Raw genomic sequence first — 15,526 nt, 5'->3', positions numbered from 1 at the left:
CCTGCCAGAGACTTAGGACGAAACCCCAATTTTTATCTTTACCAAACTTCTGCCCAAGGTAGTGAATTCACGTTCTCCCTATGGCTATGTGCTCACCCAGACAGGCTTCTCCTGCTTCATGTGCTCTGTGCTTATCAGAATTACAAACACTGGACCTAGGTCTGAAGTGGGGTTCCTGGACCAGCAACAGCAACACCAGCATCACTTGGGAGCTTGTCGGAAATGCAGTATCTCGGCCCCTCCCCAGACCTAAAATCAGAATCTGCATTTTAACCGGAGCCCCTGGGGACTTTTATGCACCTTAAAGTTTGAGAAACTTATATATTATTAGACCAACCTTCTTGTCAGTGGAATGAAATTACCTATCACCCCTCCCTGACACACACACACACACACACACACACACAGCACACACACATTTTAGTTGAACTAAGGCTTATTTCAAAAGCGTTCTTTTGTGCTCAATTTAAATAAAAACCACCAGCCACTTCTGCCCCTGACTTATTTTTTAATTTTTTACTCTTATTTTTAATCTCTCTTTTAGGACATGTCCCCGCTGGTCTAAAATGCCATCCCGACCAGGAGCATCTGATTTATCCTCTGGGTTGCACCATCCTCATTCAGGCACTAAATACTCAGGAACAGAATTTCCTACACGGTCATGGCAACAATGTCTCCTGTGTGACCATCTCCAAGAGCGGAGTTTACCTTGCTTCCGGACAAGTCACATTCATGGGCTTCAAGGTGAATAAACTAAAAAATCATTCATTCTCAATAGATTTAGCAGTGCCTCCCAAGAAAAACTGCTCACTTCAGAATAGCTCTGTGCTACCCTGTTTACACCCTTCCTCCTCTTCCTTTGAACCCTCTCGGAACTCATTTTCATCCTATCAGGCTGAGAGCGGAGGAACCTGGTGGTTTTATACCCGATGGTGCAACTTGTGACCGGTAATGCTCAGAAACAAACGTCCCTGATTACAACTGTGTCCATCTTGTTGCTGTCGTGTTTGTAAGACCTGCTTTAATTTCTAGAAGAGTGACGAATGATTATTTCTCACCGAGAGGGGTAGCTATCTCTTGCAGTTCTTTCAATGCCTGTCTGTGATCTGACAGTGTATTCTTGCTCCCAGGCGGATATCATTTTGTGGCATTATAAGAAAAGGGAGCTGATTGCTCGGCTATCGCTTCACAAGGGCAAAATTGAAGCTCTGGCCTTTTCACCAAATGATCTGTACTTGGTATCACTAGGAGGCCCAGATGATGGAAGGTAATGAACTAAGCATACTTACCTATTTTCCGCCCTGCATATTTCTAGATGTGTTAAGTACCCTCTCCTTTCTAACATTCTCTGTTTGCCCACCTATAGAGCGTGTGTGGTGTGAAAACGCTATGACGAAAATATTATGGGATGCTGATTCTCAAGCCTGGCAGTGCATTGAAATCAACTGGGAGTTTTAGAAAATTACTGAGGGTTGGCTCCACCTTCAGAGACTTTGACCACTCGGCCTTAAGAGTTAGAAAGACTTCCCAGGTGATTCTAATGTGCAACTAAATCGAGAACCATTGCTGTAAAAGATGACATCATCTTGTCACCATAATTCTCATCATAGACAACAGCTGATTTTTTTTATTGAGCACTTACTATGGGACAGGTGTGTGCTGAGTCACTTGACTTCATTATCTCATTTAAGCCTCATGACAACTCCATGAGGTGGGAGCTATTGGGACCATATGACTGATGAGGAACTAAACTCACCAGCTGCTAAGTAGCAGAGCTGGGGGACAAACCCTGGCAGTGTAACTCCAGAGGTGGCATTTTAAATTTTTTAACTTGCCTCACCAAGACATGATCTTGGCGCTCAAGGATCTCACAGTCAAGTTTAGTAGGGAGAGAATACATACAAATGAAATTGTGGGGGGAAAAATATTTCAAAGCCTTATATTAGGAATAAAAATCAATGTAGTACCTATTCCTGTGTTAATGCTAAAGGAACATCATTTATAGAAGAAAAATAACACCTGAGGTTTGTGTAGGATTTAATACTTTGGTGCACTTTCACAGATATTTTCTTGTTTGAGATCCACAGGTTAATTACAATGGAAATTTACATCTGTGTGTACTTGTATATTGACCGTTCTCTTAATATATAGCAAATCAACAAAATCATCACGAGATTTCCTCCTTTCACGGTCATTCTCTTGCTGTGTAAATAATCAGACTTCCCTGGCTTATCCCCATTTGACTGTTTTGGGTTTTTTTTTTTGTAAGAAATGCATCCAGAAATCAGCTATTAACATTCTTAGCTCAACTTAAGGCAGTTGTTCTCAATCTTGTGTGCACATTGAAATCACCTGAGGAAATAAGACCCCTGATGCCTGGGTCCCAGCCCCAGAGGCTTTTCAAGCCTGGCAATTATCACCCCCCACCCCCAGACCCTGCTGAAGAGTTGCTAAGGCTAGGCCTTGGGGGGAGAATAAAACGGCTCCTTAACCAAGACTAATCTGCAAAACTGTCATCTCCTCTGTAAGTTTAAGCTTGATTTTAGGCTCTCGAAGATTTGCTTACGGAAAACTGGAGATGTTGAGAAAAACATTCTCAAGAAAGTTTCTTCTCGAAAGAAAAACAAATTTTGCTGTACTAGGAAAATGCAACATGCCCATCCCTGAATAGTCACGGTGGTGAAGAGCGTGGGGTCCTGTTGATTGCTTCTGTATAGTCATGGGTCAACCCTGACCGTGTGGGAGGGTCCATTCTACCCAAACCACCTGGCGTCTCCACAGAGGGGGAGAAACAGAAGGGATGCTGGGAACTAGAGTGGACACTCTAGAATTTGCATATGCATACATTTTGAATATTTTGTAACCTATCTGCGAAGCTTTTGCATTAATGTTATTGTACTATCAGTGTTGTACTACAACCTGCTTTTGACTAACTTTATACCAAGGGTATCTTCTATGTGTATATATGTAGACAATACCTATCGCTCTTTGCAGCAACTGTATGCTATTCAATTGTATGGATCTGCTGGAATTTATTTGGCCAGCTATCTATGTTGGTGCCTTTTATTTATTTTTAAATCTTAAAATTGTTTTTGAAAAATTAAAGCTATACCTGTTCATGGTTTATAAAGCAAGTGTGTTGTCCTACTATGCAGAAGGATTCAAAATTTGTATCCCCTCCACCATGAAGAGTTCTACTGTCCAGAGGCACTTGGATTCTTTTTTTTTTTTACAGCCCTATTGAGATACATTTCACATACCATGAAATCCACCCATTCAAGATGTACAGTCAGGTGGTTTTTAGTACAGTGGTTAGTTGAGTGGGTTTGTTTGTTTGTTGCCAGAATACTTCCCCAAGGACATTTTTTACGTGTTATATTGTACAACCTTTGCCACAAAGGTTTTAGACCATTTTCAACACCTCAAAAAGAAACCCAGTGCCCATCAGCCATCACTCCCAATTCCTGCTCCACCACTGCCCCTGCCCCAGCCTCAGGCAACCACTAACCTACTTTCTGTGTGTATAGATCTGCCTGCTCTGTATGTTTCACGTAAATGAAATAATACAATATGCGGCCTTTTGTGACTGTTTTCACGTTGTGTGGATATACCACATTTTCCTTACCCATTCATTAATGTATAGACTTTTGGGTCATTTCCACTTTTAGGCTACTATTAATAATGCTGTTAGCAACATTTGCGTACAAGATTTTGTGTGGATGTACATTTCTATTTCTCTTGGGTATAAGGTTTTAACAGTCTTTTTTGATATTGGTTCCTCTAGTTTTTTACAACTTCTAAGTGACATGCATCTCAATTTTTCCACGTTAGGTGGTATCTATCAACTTCCTACTAAGAAAAAGAATTCATAGCTCTTATACTATCTCCTTCCCCCTGCCTGGCGATCTTGGTTATACCTTTATTTAGACCACCTGTGATAATTCATTCCACATGTAGAAAATTTGGGGAACATAGGGAGGCATGTTTTTACATTAACCAGGTTTGTACCATCTGCATTCTTTTTCTTTAATACTCTGACCCCAGTGTTTAATGTAACACCCCACACACACATTTTTGATATCATTAAGCAAACACTACTCAGTTTAGGACTAAACTGTATGACTGTACTCAGAAAGATGGAAAGGTAACCTACAACCGCACTTCTCAAAGTGTGGTCCCCAGACCACCAGCATCAGTGTCACCTGAGACTCTCAGCCTCCACCCCAGACCTACTGAATCAGAAAGTCTGGGGGTAGGTCCTAGCACTCTCTGTTTTACTAAGCCCTCCAAGTGAATCAGCTACATGTTCAAGTTTGAAAACACGCCTATGTCATCCCCTTTATTGCTTCTAATTAATGAATTTTTTTTTTTCTTTTTGCTGGAGTACTTCCCCAAGGAAATTTTTTTACAAGAGATAAATGAGTGGTAAACTTTTACGCCCTGCCTGTCTGAAAATCTCTTTAGATTTAGCATCAAACTTGATTGATAGGCTGATGGTTTTCCAGCCTTATAATCATTTTCCTTCAAAACTTTTAAAATGTCACCCATTTATCTTCGAACCCAGTGCGATTGAGGAGACGTCTGGGGGGCAGGGGGGCGGTGTAATTCTTTTGTTCCTCTGTAAGTAACCTTTTCATTTTTTTCCTTCTAGAACCGCTAAAAGAGCCGTTTCTTATTTTGAAAGCCTGTTTTCCCCTGACTCTCTTTGTCCTTTCGTCTGGGCAGTGTGGTGGTGTGGAGCATAGCCAAGGGAGACGCCATCTGTGGCAGCCCTGCTGCCGGCCCCAACGTCGGGAATGCCACCACGGTCATCTTCTCCAATTGCTGCGATGAGATGTTTGTCACTGCTGGAAAGTACGCATCCGCCGTCAAGGTGTCCAGAATTTGTAAATCACTCCATTCGCTTGCACAGAAAACATGGTCATTCCAATTAGGGTGAACGTGGCTTTCGTCCTGGAAAAAGAACTTCCATCTTAATTTTCATGATTTGGGAATCATTAAAAATCCTTTTAGCTGAAAGTCTTTTTAAATATGGTTATTTGACCATTCTGGGCTTCCTACCGAAAAGGTTCTGCTGATCTGCTAAACCCATTTCAGGCTCTGGTCTGTTTGTGACAGATAACACATTGCTCCCAATCAGTGCTCGCAGGGTCATTTGCCCAGTTGCACCGATTCACTTACTGGTTGATGTTTCTTACCACCTGCGCTTAATTTAGATCTCGTGAAATGAGAGTTTGCGAAAGAACTGCACCAGCAAGTTTCAAACATTTGACTATCAGCCATATGCGATCATTTCTGGTAGGGTCAGCATCGAGCAGCTAAGCGGGTGGGGTACCAAGCTGAAGGTCTGAACAGAGGCCTGCATCTGTCTAACAGAAGAACTTAATTTACAGGTTCACCTATCAGAGCCCTGTTTGGAGTTTGACATGAAGGTTAAACCTACATAAAAGCATCCCCTTTCATGTCACATACCAATTCGCAGGTCAGAAATCTGAGGGTAGGGTTGAAGTATATGTTGGTTGGAACGATCCTTTTCAGCCCACCTGTGGTCTCCCATCTGTGAAAGGTGCATGTCATTCGTTACTTTTCCAGCCAGAATAAAGAATCTGTGCTGTTTCCTGCTCCCACCTTGTGACATCCGGCATGCATCTGTTCCGTGGCTAATTACGAGGAAGGATTTATCCAGAGGCCATGAAACTAACTGGCTGGCATGAAAGCCAGCCCCTAAGGAGAGAATCTTATCAGGACAGTTCTCTGATCCTAAAGCAGCTGACCACGTCCTACCCTGACTTCGGGGGGTCACTGGTGGCCGTGAAGCTCAACTCCCTTCAGGTTTGCAGAGTCGTTTGCCTAAAACTTTTATGGCGGGGGGGGGTCTATCTGCTCTTCCACAGGTGATTGAGCAGCAGGTATCAGCTAATTCTGATGTCTGCTGATAATGTTTCTCCAGGAGTCAAAACCTGAATTTAAACCAAAAAAAAAAAAAATTTTTTAGGACAATCTTTATTATAGGTCTGCTTTAATTTCTCGTGACATTGGCACCTGATAAAAAGTTAGCACTCTTAAATAATATTTCTGGTATGTACCCATATACACTGGATTCTCCGTGATGGTCCCAATTTCAGGTATTCCATTATACTGACCCCCATGAGATGTCCTGCAAATTCCAGTATTTCAGCATCCAAATGACGTCTACCAGAGAGGCCATGGAAAAGCTGATTTTTTTCTTAGTTTGCAAAGTACATTCAAAATATCAATACTATTGAGCACTTACTAATATGTGTGTGACTCTGGGTGCTAAAAAAAAAAAGGAAAACTAAACTTGATGAACTGTATTTTAGCATTAATCTTTTCTGCTTTAAGATATTAGCTGAAGTCTTTGTGATGTTAACCATGATATTTTTAAACAGGTGTTCAGAGTAACTTAACATACAATGATTAAGTAGCGAGTATGTGCCGAGTCTCATCTGAGGTGCTGATGCTGTTTGGCATTTAGTTGCCCTGTCTCATTTCTCCTTCCTTGTAGACAGGACTCTCCATAAGGTAGTCCTTCCCTTTAAAATTTTTCCTCACAGGCTTCCCTAGTGGCGCAGTGGTTGAGAGTCCGCCTGCCGATGCAGGGGACACAGGTTCGTGCCCCGGTCCGGGAAGATCCCACATGCCGCGGAGCGGCTGGGCCCGTGAGCCGTGGCCGCTGGGCCTAAGCTTCTGGAGCCTGTGCTCTGCAATGGGAGAGGCCACGGCAGTGAGAGGCCCGTGTACCGCAAACAAAAAAAAATTTTTTTTCCTCACAACTCCATACCTTGAAAGAAACATCACTTGATGAATTTTGGTTTGCTTTGCTTGTTTATTCCTATGTCTCTGTTTTCACCAGTGGATAGAGTATTTGCTTCAAAGTGAGAGAGAGCTGGGTGTGAATCCTTGCTCTGCTGTGTGTAGGCTCTGCGTTTCCTCATTTGGAGAGTGGGGGATCATAAAACCTACTTCGCAGGGTGGTTGTGAGCATTGAATGGAATACAATCATCCCTCGGTATCCCTGGGTTATGCATCCGCAGATTCAACCAACTGTGGATCACGTACCATGTTTAGATCTGCAGTTGGTAGAATCTGCGAGTGCGGAATAGCGAATGCAGAACCCGCGGATACCGAGGAGGACCACCTGTGGGCTATGAGCATGCGCGAATTTTGGTGTCCGCTGGCGGGTCCTGGGACCAATCCCCCGTGGATACCAAGGGACGACTGTATCTTGGGTAGATCACCAGGCTGTAACAAATCCCCCGAAATACCTAGTTCTCTTCCTTTCAGCTTCTCCTTCAAGGCACTGCAGGAAACAGAGAAGAGACGAAGTGTCTATTAAATGGGTATCCATTTGATTGCGGGTTTCTTTTCTCCAGTGGGACAATTCGAGTATGGGAACTGGATCTCCCAAACAGAAAGATCTGGCCAACCGAGTGTCATACAGGACAAATGAAAAGAATAGTCATGAGTATCTCAGTGAGTATTACTCTAAGTGTTATTTTAGGTAGCTGTTAGTACAAGTTCCTATTAACAGTACCGACCAAGATAGGTGTCTGTGCGTGTACGCATGTGTGTGTACGTGTGTGTAGGTACACGTACCTAGGCTTAGGGGTGGGGAGGTGAGGTCTGGACATGGGGGACATTGACTGAGGAGGCACAGGTGAGGGAGCTCCCGTGAGAAACTGGAGAGGCTGCCTAGACGCAGCTATGGGGAAATCTGTTTCAGTGGGACCTGAACTGCCATCAGACCCCAGGAACCTGCCTCACCTGGAGGGAAGCAACGTAGCCAGGAGGTACTCAGAGCCCCCAGCACCTCCCTTTGCCACCTATGTTATTTCTGCACCGGAAATAAAGTTTCTGACAATGAAACTCCTTGTTGAAATGCAGTTTCCTCCATAAGGAGGAATTATTCGTATGTTTTTAAGGTGGATTCAAATATTCATGCATATAACCCCATTCTCCACTTCCTCTTTTTTAATGCATACTCATTTTATGAATGTAGACTTTGAAATAGGAGATAAAGCAAATGCACATTCTCTCTGGAGGAGCACCGTTTCTCCCTAGGAGCCCTTCGGAGGTGTCTCGGGATGTGCAGGCTAACAACAGACACAGGTCAACTTCCGGTGAAATGCACAGGCTGCTTGGAGTCTAATGTTTCCTCCAGTTCTGAGTTTGGCCCTATTGTGCTCCCCTCGAAGCTGTTCTTACCCATCTTTGAGTCTGAGGAAACAGGAGTCGCCATAAGGACCTTTGTAGGTCTTTTTTTTTTTTTAACTTTTTATTTTATATCGGAGTATAGTTGATTAACAATGTTGTGATAGTTTCAGGTGTACAGCAAAGTGATTCAGTTATACATTTTCCCATTTAGGTTGTTACATAATACTGAGCAGAGTTCCCTGTGCCCTTTGGAGGTCACAGTGGGGTTCAGAGAAGGCTCATCCCCTCCCTGATCAGGGGCTCGTGCACATCACCGGGGAAAACCACGTCTTCAGATTTCGTTTTCCCTCTGATCCCCAGATGGCCCATGATGATAGCTTTTTCTACCTCGGCACCACCACTGGAGATATTCTAAAGATGAACCCTAGGACCAAGCTGCTGGCAGACACTGGGCCTGCCAAGGACAGATTCAGTCTGGTGAGTAGAGACCATCAAAGTCTGCTCTGCCCTGACATTTTCTAGTGATTTCTTCCTGCCACTGTGAGCACAGACTTCCGTTAAGTGTCTGTGGAGAAAAAATGACGAGTCTGTGATGGACCCAAGGCCACACCTAAATTTGCAAGGTTAAGTTGATTAGTTCGCTCAAGCCCTCCTCCCTGGTTTATATTCAGGGCAGAGGTATTCCTACGTGTCCTCAATTAGGGATCAGAATCACACCTTTCTTTCCCTCATCTTCAAAGCTCAGGGCCTGTGGCTTTGTAACCACGTTGGTTCCAGCATTTGGGCAGCTTAGTTGCCATGTGTAAGAGACATGTGCTCTTTCATTTACAAGACTATATATCATTTTATTTTCTAATCGAATAACCAGATCTTAGATTTTAGCCTCAGCTGACATTTTAAGTCATGAGCAAGACGTAGAAATTGTTCATTGTTTATATTTGCAGAATTCCTAACAATTCAGATTAAAAGTCCAGTGAGAGATTTTGATATTTAAACCAAAATAAAAAGCCTACAATCAAAGGGTAATTGGACAGAATAAGTGCTGTTATTTCCAGTGTCCTGGAAAGTTACAAGGGCTGTTTCTACTAAACTTTGAATTTGAAAGCTGCCAGGTTCTGCACCTGCCTATCTCATGTCTGGTAATAGAACAGAAGGTTCTAACTAAGCTTAGATGCATTTCCACTTAGCCAATAGTCCCAAGAAGCTTTGAAATATTGCATCATGTTCCCGGGAAGACGTTAGAGTTTTCTTAATCACATAACTGTTTACTATTCCAGCTTTTAAGGAGGTGCATAAGAATGAGAGAAAGCTCTAGTATAGGTAGAGAAGAGTCTAGAAATAACCCCACAGGAGATCAAGGTATAGTCCAAGCCAGTGTTTTTCAAATTATTTTTAGGAGAGGGATTCCAATATATTCAACAGATGAAAGCAAAGCAGATCAGGTTAAAGGAGTGAAAGGCTCAGAGCCCTGCCAGTTCTGACTCCTGAGATACCTGCAAAGGGCTCCATGAAACACTATGGGAGGGGCTTCCCTGGTGGCGCAGTGGTTGAGAGTTCCGCCTGCCGATGCAGCAGATACGGGTTCGTGCCCCAGTCCGGGAAGATCCCACATGCCGTGGAGCAACTAGGCCCTTGAGCCATGGTCGCTGAGCCTGCGCGTCCGGAGCCTGTGCTCCGCAACAGGAGAGGCCACAACAGTGAGAGGCCCGCGTACCACAAAAAAACACTATGTGAAAATTCTGATCTGGACATTTTTGCCTCCCCACCACCTGGGATGTAAGTGCCTCTCCAGAAAAGATGCTGACTGTCTTAGTGTTCCTCAAACCTGTGGCACTTAAGTCTCCTATGGATGCTGTAATACCTAATTCAGGTCCAATGGTAAATTCCATAAAGCAATGTTTCCAAGATGCCTTTTACACAAGCGGAAAGAAAAGAATTCTTTTAGGACAAAGGGATAGGAGGTATCACTGAAGACATTTGGTTTGAATATCAAGTAATCTCGGGCAGTTACCCATTTTGAAACTCTACCGAAATGTTTGCTCTATGTGTTGTAAGTCAATTATACTTCAATAAAAAACAAAAGACTAAACACAAACAAACAAAAAAACGTTTGCTCTGTGGTTAGAGAGATAAAGAATTGGAATGGTTTCAAATGGACAGACAGCACTGGTAGGCATACAGCACTGAAATGAAGAAGATGATTATAATAATAATTTAAACAACAGTACATACTCAGTGAATGTTGAGGGGTCAGACATGGAGCATAGCACCTTTCTTGTACTCTCATTGGAGAGGGTATCTGATGAGATATAGGTACCACTGCAACTGTGCTTTACAGATGAGGAAAACTAAAGCACATGCCATGTAAGATCTCATGGCTAACAAGTAGTAGAACTGCTACTGGAAGCCCAGCAGACTGGCTCCAGAACCTGTGCACTTGAACAGTATCATCTATAGTTGCAAAAAAGTTTATTTAGAAATTACACGTATGTAACTTCGAAGCTCTGTGAAACTCTATCCCTCGCTTCTCTAAGTCCCTAAACAAATGCTAAAAATATTTAGCATTCAGGGTTGTCTCCTCATGGGCCAGGCATTCATCCCATGGTCCTGCTCCAGCACTTTTGGAGCTGGGGGTGGGATGCAGGAGAGGGCAGCATGCAATTCTGGTTCATGCCTTCATATTCCTGAGCCTTGGTTTCCCTTCTCAAGCATCATGGAATGTCTTTTGAGCCAGAACAGGCAAAATTCAATTTAAAGTAACTTGAAGGGACATAATATTTGTTTTGTAATATCCAAACTTCATTAAGACACAAACCTCTCAAGTCACTAGCTATATTATTATTGAGTGTTTTAAAATAAAATATTGGGGGACTTCCCTGACGGTCCAGTGATTAGCACTCCACGCTTCCACTGCAGGGGGCATGGGTTCGATCCCTGGTCGGGGAACTAAGATCCTGCATGCTGCGTGGCTTGGCCAAAAAAAAAATTTTTTTTAAAAGAAGATATTGGTCGCGCACATTTTCAGATTAGAACTTCATAGAAGGTGATACAAAATGACCATCATACGTCCCCAGACTTTGAAGATGGCTTTGACTTTAAATATGTTTCCTATTACAGGTAAGATCACAGACGGAATGCTTTAGTTCAGAAAATACAGTCACCAAACCATAAGGGGTCTCCTGTGCTTTCTTTGGATTTCAAATACAGTCTCTTTGCATTCTAAGGGTTAAGTTCTGGTGAAAACGGTGGCACCTGAGGAACTGACGTTGCTGGGGTCGTGCTTATGTCTCTGCGCTAACTGCATTTGGGTGGATGTAAAGTGTTAATTTTTAATATATTCAGAATGCACAGGTGGATTTAAAGGCAAGAAGCTTGGTGCAGCGTGTTTGCTGCTTCCTGGCACACGAGCTTGTTGTTGGCACCGAGGCGTCTTAGCCAGCCTGGGGGTACATCACAGGCCACACCTTGCTTAGCTTCATCCAGGGCAGCAACAGCGTGGCCCTGGCCATGCCCATTGTGTCAGGTCACACATAGATTCTTTTTTTTTTTTTTTTTTTTTTTGCGGTACGCGGGCCGCTCACCGCTGTGGCCTCTCCCGTTGCGGAGCACAGGCCCCGGACGCGCAGGCTCAGCAGCCATGGCTCACGGGCCTAGCTGCTCCGCGGCATGTGGGATCTTCCCAGACCGGGACACGAACTCGTGTCCCCTGCGTCGGCAGGCGGACTCCCAACCACTGCGCCACCAGGGAAGCCCATCACGCATAGATTCTTAATGCTGAAACCGTTTGGCCTTTTTCTTAATGCTCTTTCTCCCCCTAGGGAGTGTCAGCTATCAGGTGCCTGAAGATGGGGGGTTTATTGGTGGGCTCCGGAGCCGGATTGCTGGTCTTCTGTAAAAGCCCCAGCTACAAACCCATCAAGTAAGTTCCAGACTCCACAGGGTTTGGAGGGGGAGAGACCCTCTAGAGGGAGGTTTGCTTAAAGCCGGGAACTAAGTGATATTGGCAAAGTGATATTTGGTTAAAGAATCTCATCTTAGAGGGAGGAGAGATGGGGATATATGTATATGTCTAGCTGATTCACTTTGTTATAAAGCAGAAACGAACACGCCATTGTAAAGCAATTATACTCCAGTGAAGATGTTAAAAAAAAAAAAGAAAGAAAGAAAAGAAAGAAAGAAAGAATAAGATGTGTCTTTGCCCTTCCAGAACTTACAGTCTGGTTTGGGGATAAGGTAGACAAACATGAAAATGTCACTATAATATGAGATGATATATAAACACAATCTCATGGTCCCAACAAAGTAAAATATATAATGAATGTTGCAGAGAAGATTACAGAAGGGAGTGATCTTGTTGGGATGGAAAGACACGTCCCAGAGGAGCAGAGGCAGCTCTTGAACTTAGCTTCAGCAGAAGCCAGATATCCCTAGACACGCTCCACGTGGCCTCTAGCTCTATGTATATGGATAGACATTGGAGAAACGAGTATCACCTGTTTTCATGCAGATGAATCTGTATTGAGCGCTTGCTATGTACCAGGCATTATTTTAGGTGCTTGGGAAATCAATGAATAAAGCAGAGAAAAAAGAAGGAAAAAAACCATCCCTACCCTCATGGAGTCTACGCTCCAGCAGGAGGGAGACGACAATAAATAATAAACAAAATAAACAAGTAAAGTACACGGTATTAGAGAGCGATGAGTACCATGGGGATAAATGAGTAGCTTGTGGAGGAGGGGGGTTAGGTTTTGAAGCAGACGGGACAGGTTGCAACTTTAAGGTTGCAACCTTAAACGGGGTTAGGTTTTGAAGCAGACGGGACAGGTTGCTCAGTGTAGGTCTTATGGAGAATATATTGGGACCAGTTTTGTGTTTGTATGAAGGGGAATAAAAAAAGGGGGAGGCAGCTTCAGAGCAGTGTTGGGTAGACTCTGGACCCATGAAGTGAGTATAGGAAATTAACCCTTTCATTTTTTAACCCCTTGTTTTTAATACACAAATGGACCCATTGTAATGAAGATAATTAGACTCAGAGTAATGATTACAGGGTCGGTGCTATAAATGTCTGCAGGATAACCCTGTGTACCAGCAAGGCTCAAATTGGATACTGTGATTTCCTTCTCCTTGGGTTTGTAGGTTGAGGAAGCAGCCACCAGGAGAGGTCATGGAGGTTAGAAAGGGAACTCGGATGCTTGTACAGACGGCTGGGGGTCAGAGGTCCTGGCCTTGCCCCTGTAGCCCTGGGAACACTAGCACCTTGTATTCTTTGCAGCCCAGATGCCAAGGGTCAGTGTTTCTCAGCTGCCCTGTATGGGCTCATGTAGGGTTACCTCCGTTATCTCCAGCTGCAACCCTGTAAAGGAGGAATTATTCCGTGGTTGAGTAAACTGAGGCCCAGAGGTTTCTAACTTATCCAAGAGTCACAGAGCTCTAGTTAGTGAAGGAGCTGGGATATGACTTGGGTTCTGTCCTTTCCCCCTTAACTGTTCTGTGTCCCAACAACAGATGACTCTGTAAAATACTGCATTTCCCATGCTCGTTCCCTGCACAAGAACCCTCACTGTATTTTCATTGTCAAAACTAAGTTAGTTGCAGAGCAAGGTTGGGTTTCGAGGGCCTCGTTCATTTATATATTCTTTTTTTAAGAAAAGCTCATACTCAGTAAACATTTGGGGAGCAGGGGAATCTGAAATACCTGAAAGGTGGAAGAAGAAAAAATGACCCCTGAAAGTTCTGGCAAACATAGCCACTATTAACACTTTGTTATTTCTTCTTGCCCGTGTTATTCATATACATTTTAAAAGAATTGTACTTTTTTAATATATAAACTTCTGTATTCTTGTCTTTTACTTAATGCAAACATCATAAATAGTTTCAGTATTACTACATGATCTTTTATGGTGGTAAAACATGTATACTCCATAACCTTTTTTTTTTTTTTGCGGTACGCGGGCCTCTCACTATTGTGGCCTCTCCCGTTGCGGAGCACAGGCTCCGGATGTGCAGGCTCAGCGGCCATGGCTCATGGGCCCAGCCGCTCCGCAGCATGTGGGATCCTCCCGGACCGGGGCACGAACCCGTGTCCCCTACATCGGCAGGCGGACTCTCACCCACTGCGCCACCAGGGAAGCCCTCCATAACCTTTTAAACATGGTTTTAGTGGCCAGGCAAATACTTTTTGAAGTCACTGCTCCATAGATCATTTAACCATTCCAACACAATTGGATACTTAGGTTGTTTCCAACTTTTTACTCTTTTAAATAAGGTTATACTGACATTCTTTGACATAAAGGGTTTTCCCCCTGATTTTAGGATTATTTCCCAGAAACGGAATTAATAAAGTGTTTAATTAATTGGCATGGTCATTTGTGCCCATTTGCTTGCCTAGAATGTTCCCTCTATCTAAATCCTACCTGTGTTACATGACCCATTTCAGACCACATTTCACAGATAAGGTCCCCTGACTATAGTAGGCCATGTGGGCCTCTCCCTTTGCTGACCATGGGCACTTAATGTTGTAACCCCTGCCTTTCCAACTATGCCGCCTCCTCAAAGGCATGTCCCAGGTCACACACCTGATATGTGTCCTCTGTAATGCTTCGGACAGTTAATAAATACACATCGATTGAGGAAATCTGCTTCTCCTCTTGCTTCTCCTTAAAGGAAAATCCAGTTACAGGGTGGCATCACTTCTATCACACTTCGAGGGGAAGGACACCAGTTCTTTGTTGGAACAGAAGAATCACACATTTATCGTCTCACCTTCACAGATTTCAAAGAGACTCTCATTACAACTTGTCACTTTGAAGCTGTTGAGGACATCGTCTTTCCATCGTAAGTAGAAGACAGTAAAAATGATAAGAACGTGGAGATTTGGTGCTGTGTGTAAGGACATGTAATTTTATTAATATACTTTCAATACCAACTAACATAATCGATCATGATAAGTCATAATAAATTATTTTTTCTCCTGAAATGTTTCTATTGTAGCGAATTATTTTAATAGGCTTTCTATTGCCTTTACCAAGCAGCTACCTTCGTTTCATAATTCAAATTTGGGCCTCTTTAGAATGTTGGCTTTTCTAATAAATCCATCATGGAAATGGTGAACAGACTGGCAAATCTTTTCTATGTTTTCCCACTGCTGTCTGGAGAAAAGCTTAGTAGTGTCTTTTTTCAAACATCTTTCGAGTCATTTGTTTGCACCTCTTGGGTCTTCCAGATTTGGCATGCTCGATGGCAGTGGTCATAAGATTGAGTCCTTCTGGATCTCGTTGCTGTATATCTTGGTGAATCCCTCAAAAACCCAGTGAAACAAATAACCATCAGCAGTTTTAATATCAAAAAGAGC

The 15,526-nt window shown here is 43.3% G+C and overlaps 1 protein-coding gene across 1 annotated transcript in view; it reads left to right on the top strand.

The window, feature by feature from the left end:
- CFAP52 (cilia and flagella associated protein 52) overlaps window positions 1-15,526 on the top strand; it is a gene marked incomplete at both ends in the record, with an annotated part of 35,779 nt that overhangs the window by 5,650 nt on the left and 14,603 nt on the right. Inside the window, 7 exons of the mRNA XM_082679642.1 lie at window positions 545-744; window positions 1,131-1,267; window positions 4,726-4,854; window positions 7,395-7,494; window positions 8,536-8,652; window positions 11,994-12,094; window positions 14,839-15,009. Coding sequence (XP_082535768.1) covers window positions 545-744; window positions 1,131-1,267; window positions 4,726-4,854; window positions 7,395-7,494; window positions 8,536-8,652; window positions 11,994-12,094; window positions 14,839-15,009 — 955 coding nt within the window. The remainder of the gene's footprint in view (window positions 1-544; window positions 745-1,130; window positions 1,268-4,725; window positions 4,855-7,394; window positions 7,495-8,535; window positions 8,653-11,993; window positions 12,095-14,838; window positions 15,010-15,526) is intronic.

This window comes from Grampus griseus (genome assembly GCF_964374135.1).
Source record: "Grampus griseus genome assembly, chromosome: 20".
NCBI classification, from domain to species: domain Eukaryota; kingdom Metazoa; phylum Chordata; class Mammalia; order Artiodactyla; family Delphinidae; genus Grampus; species Grampus griseus.
This window is presented reverse-complemented; position numbering and strand designations above follow the sequence as displayed.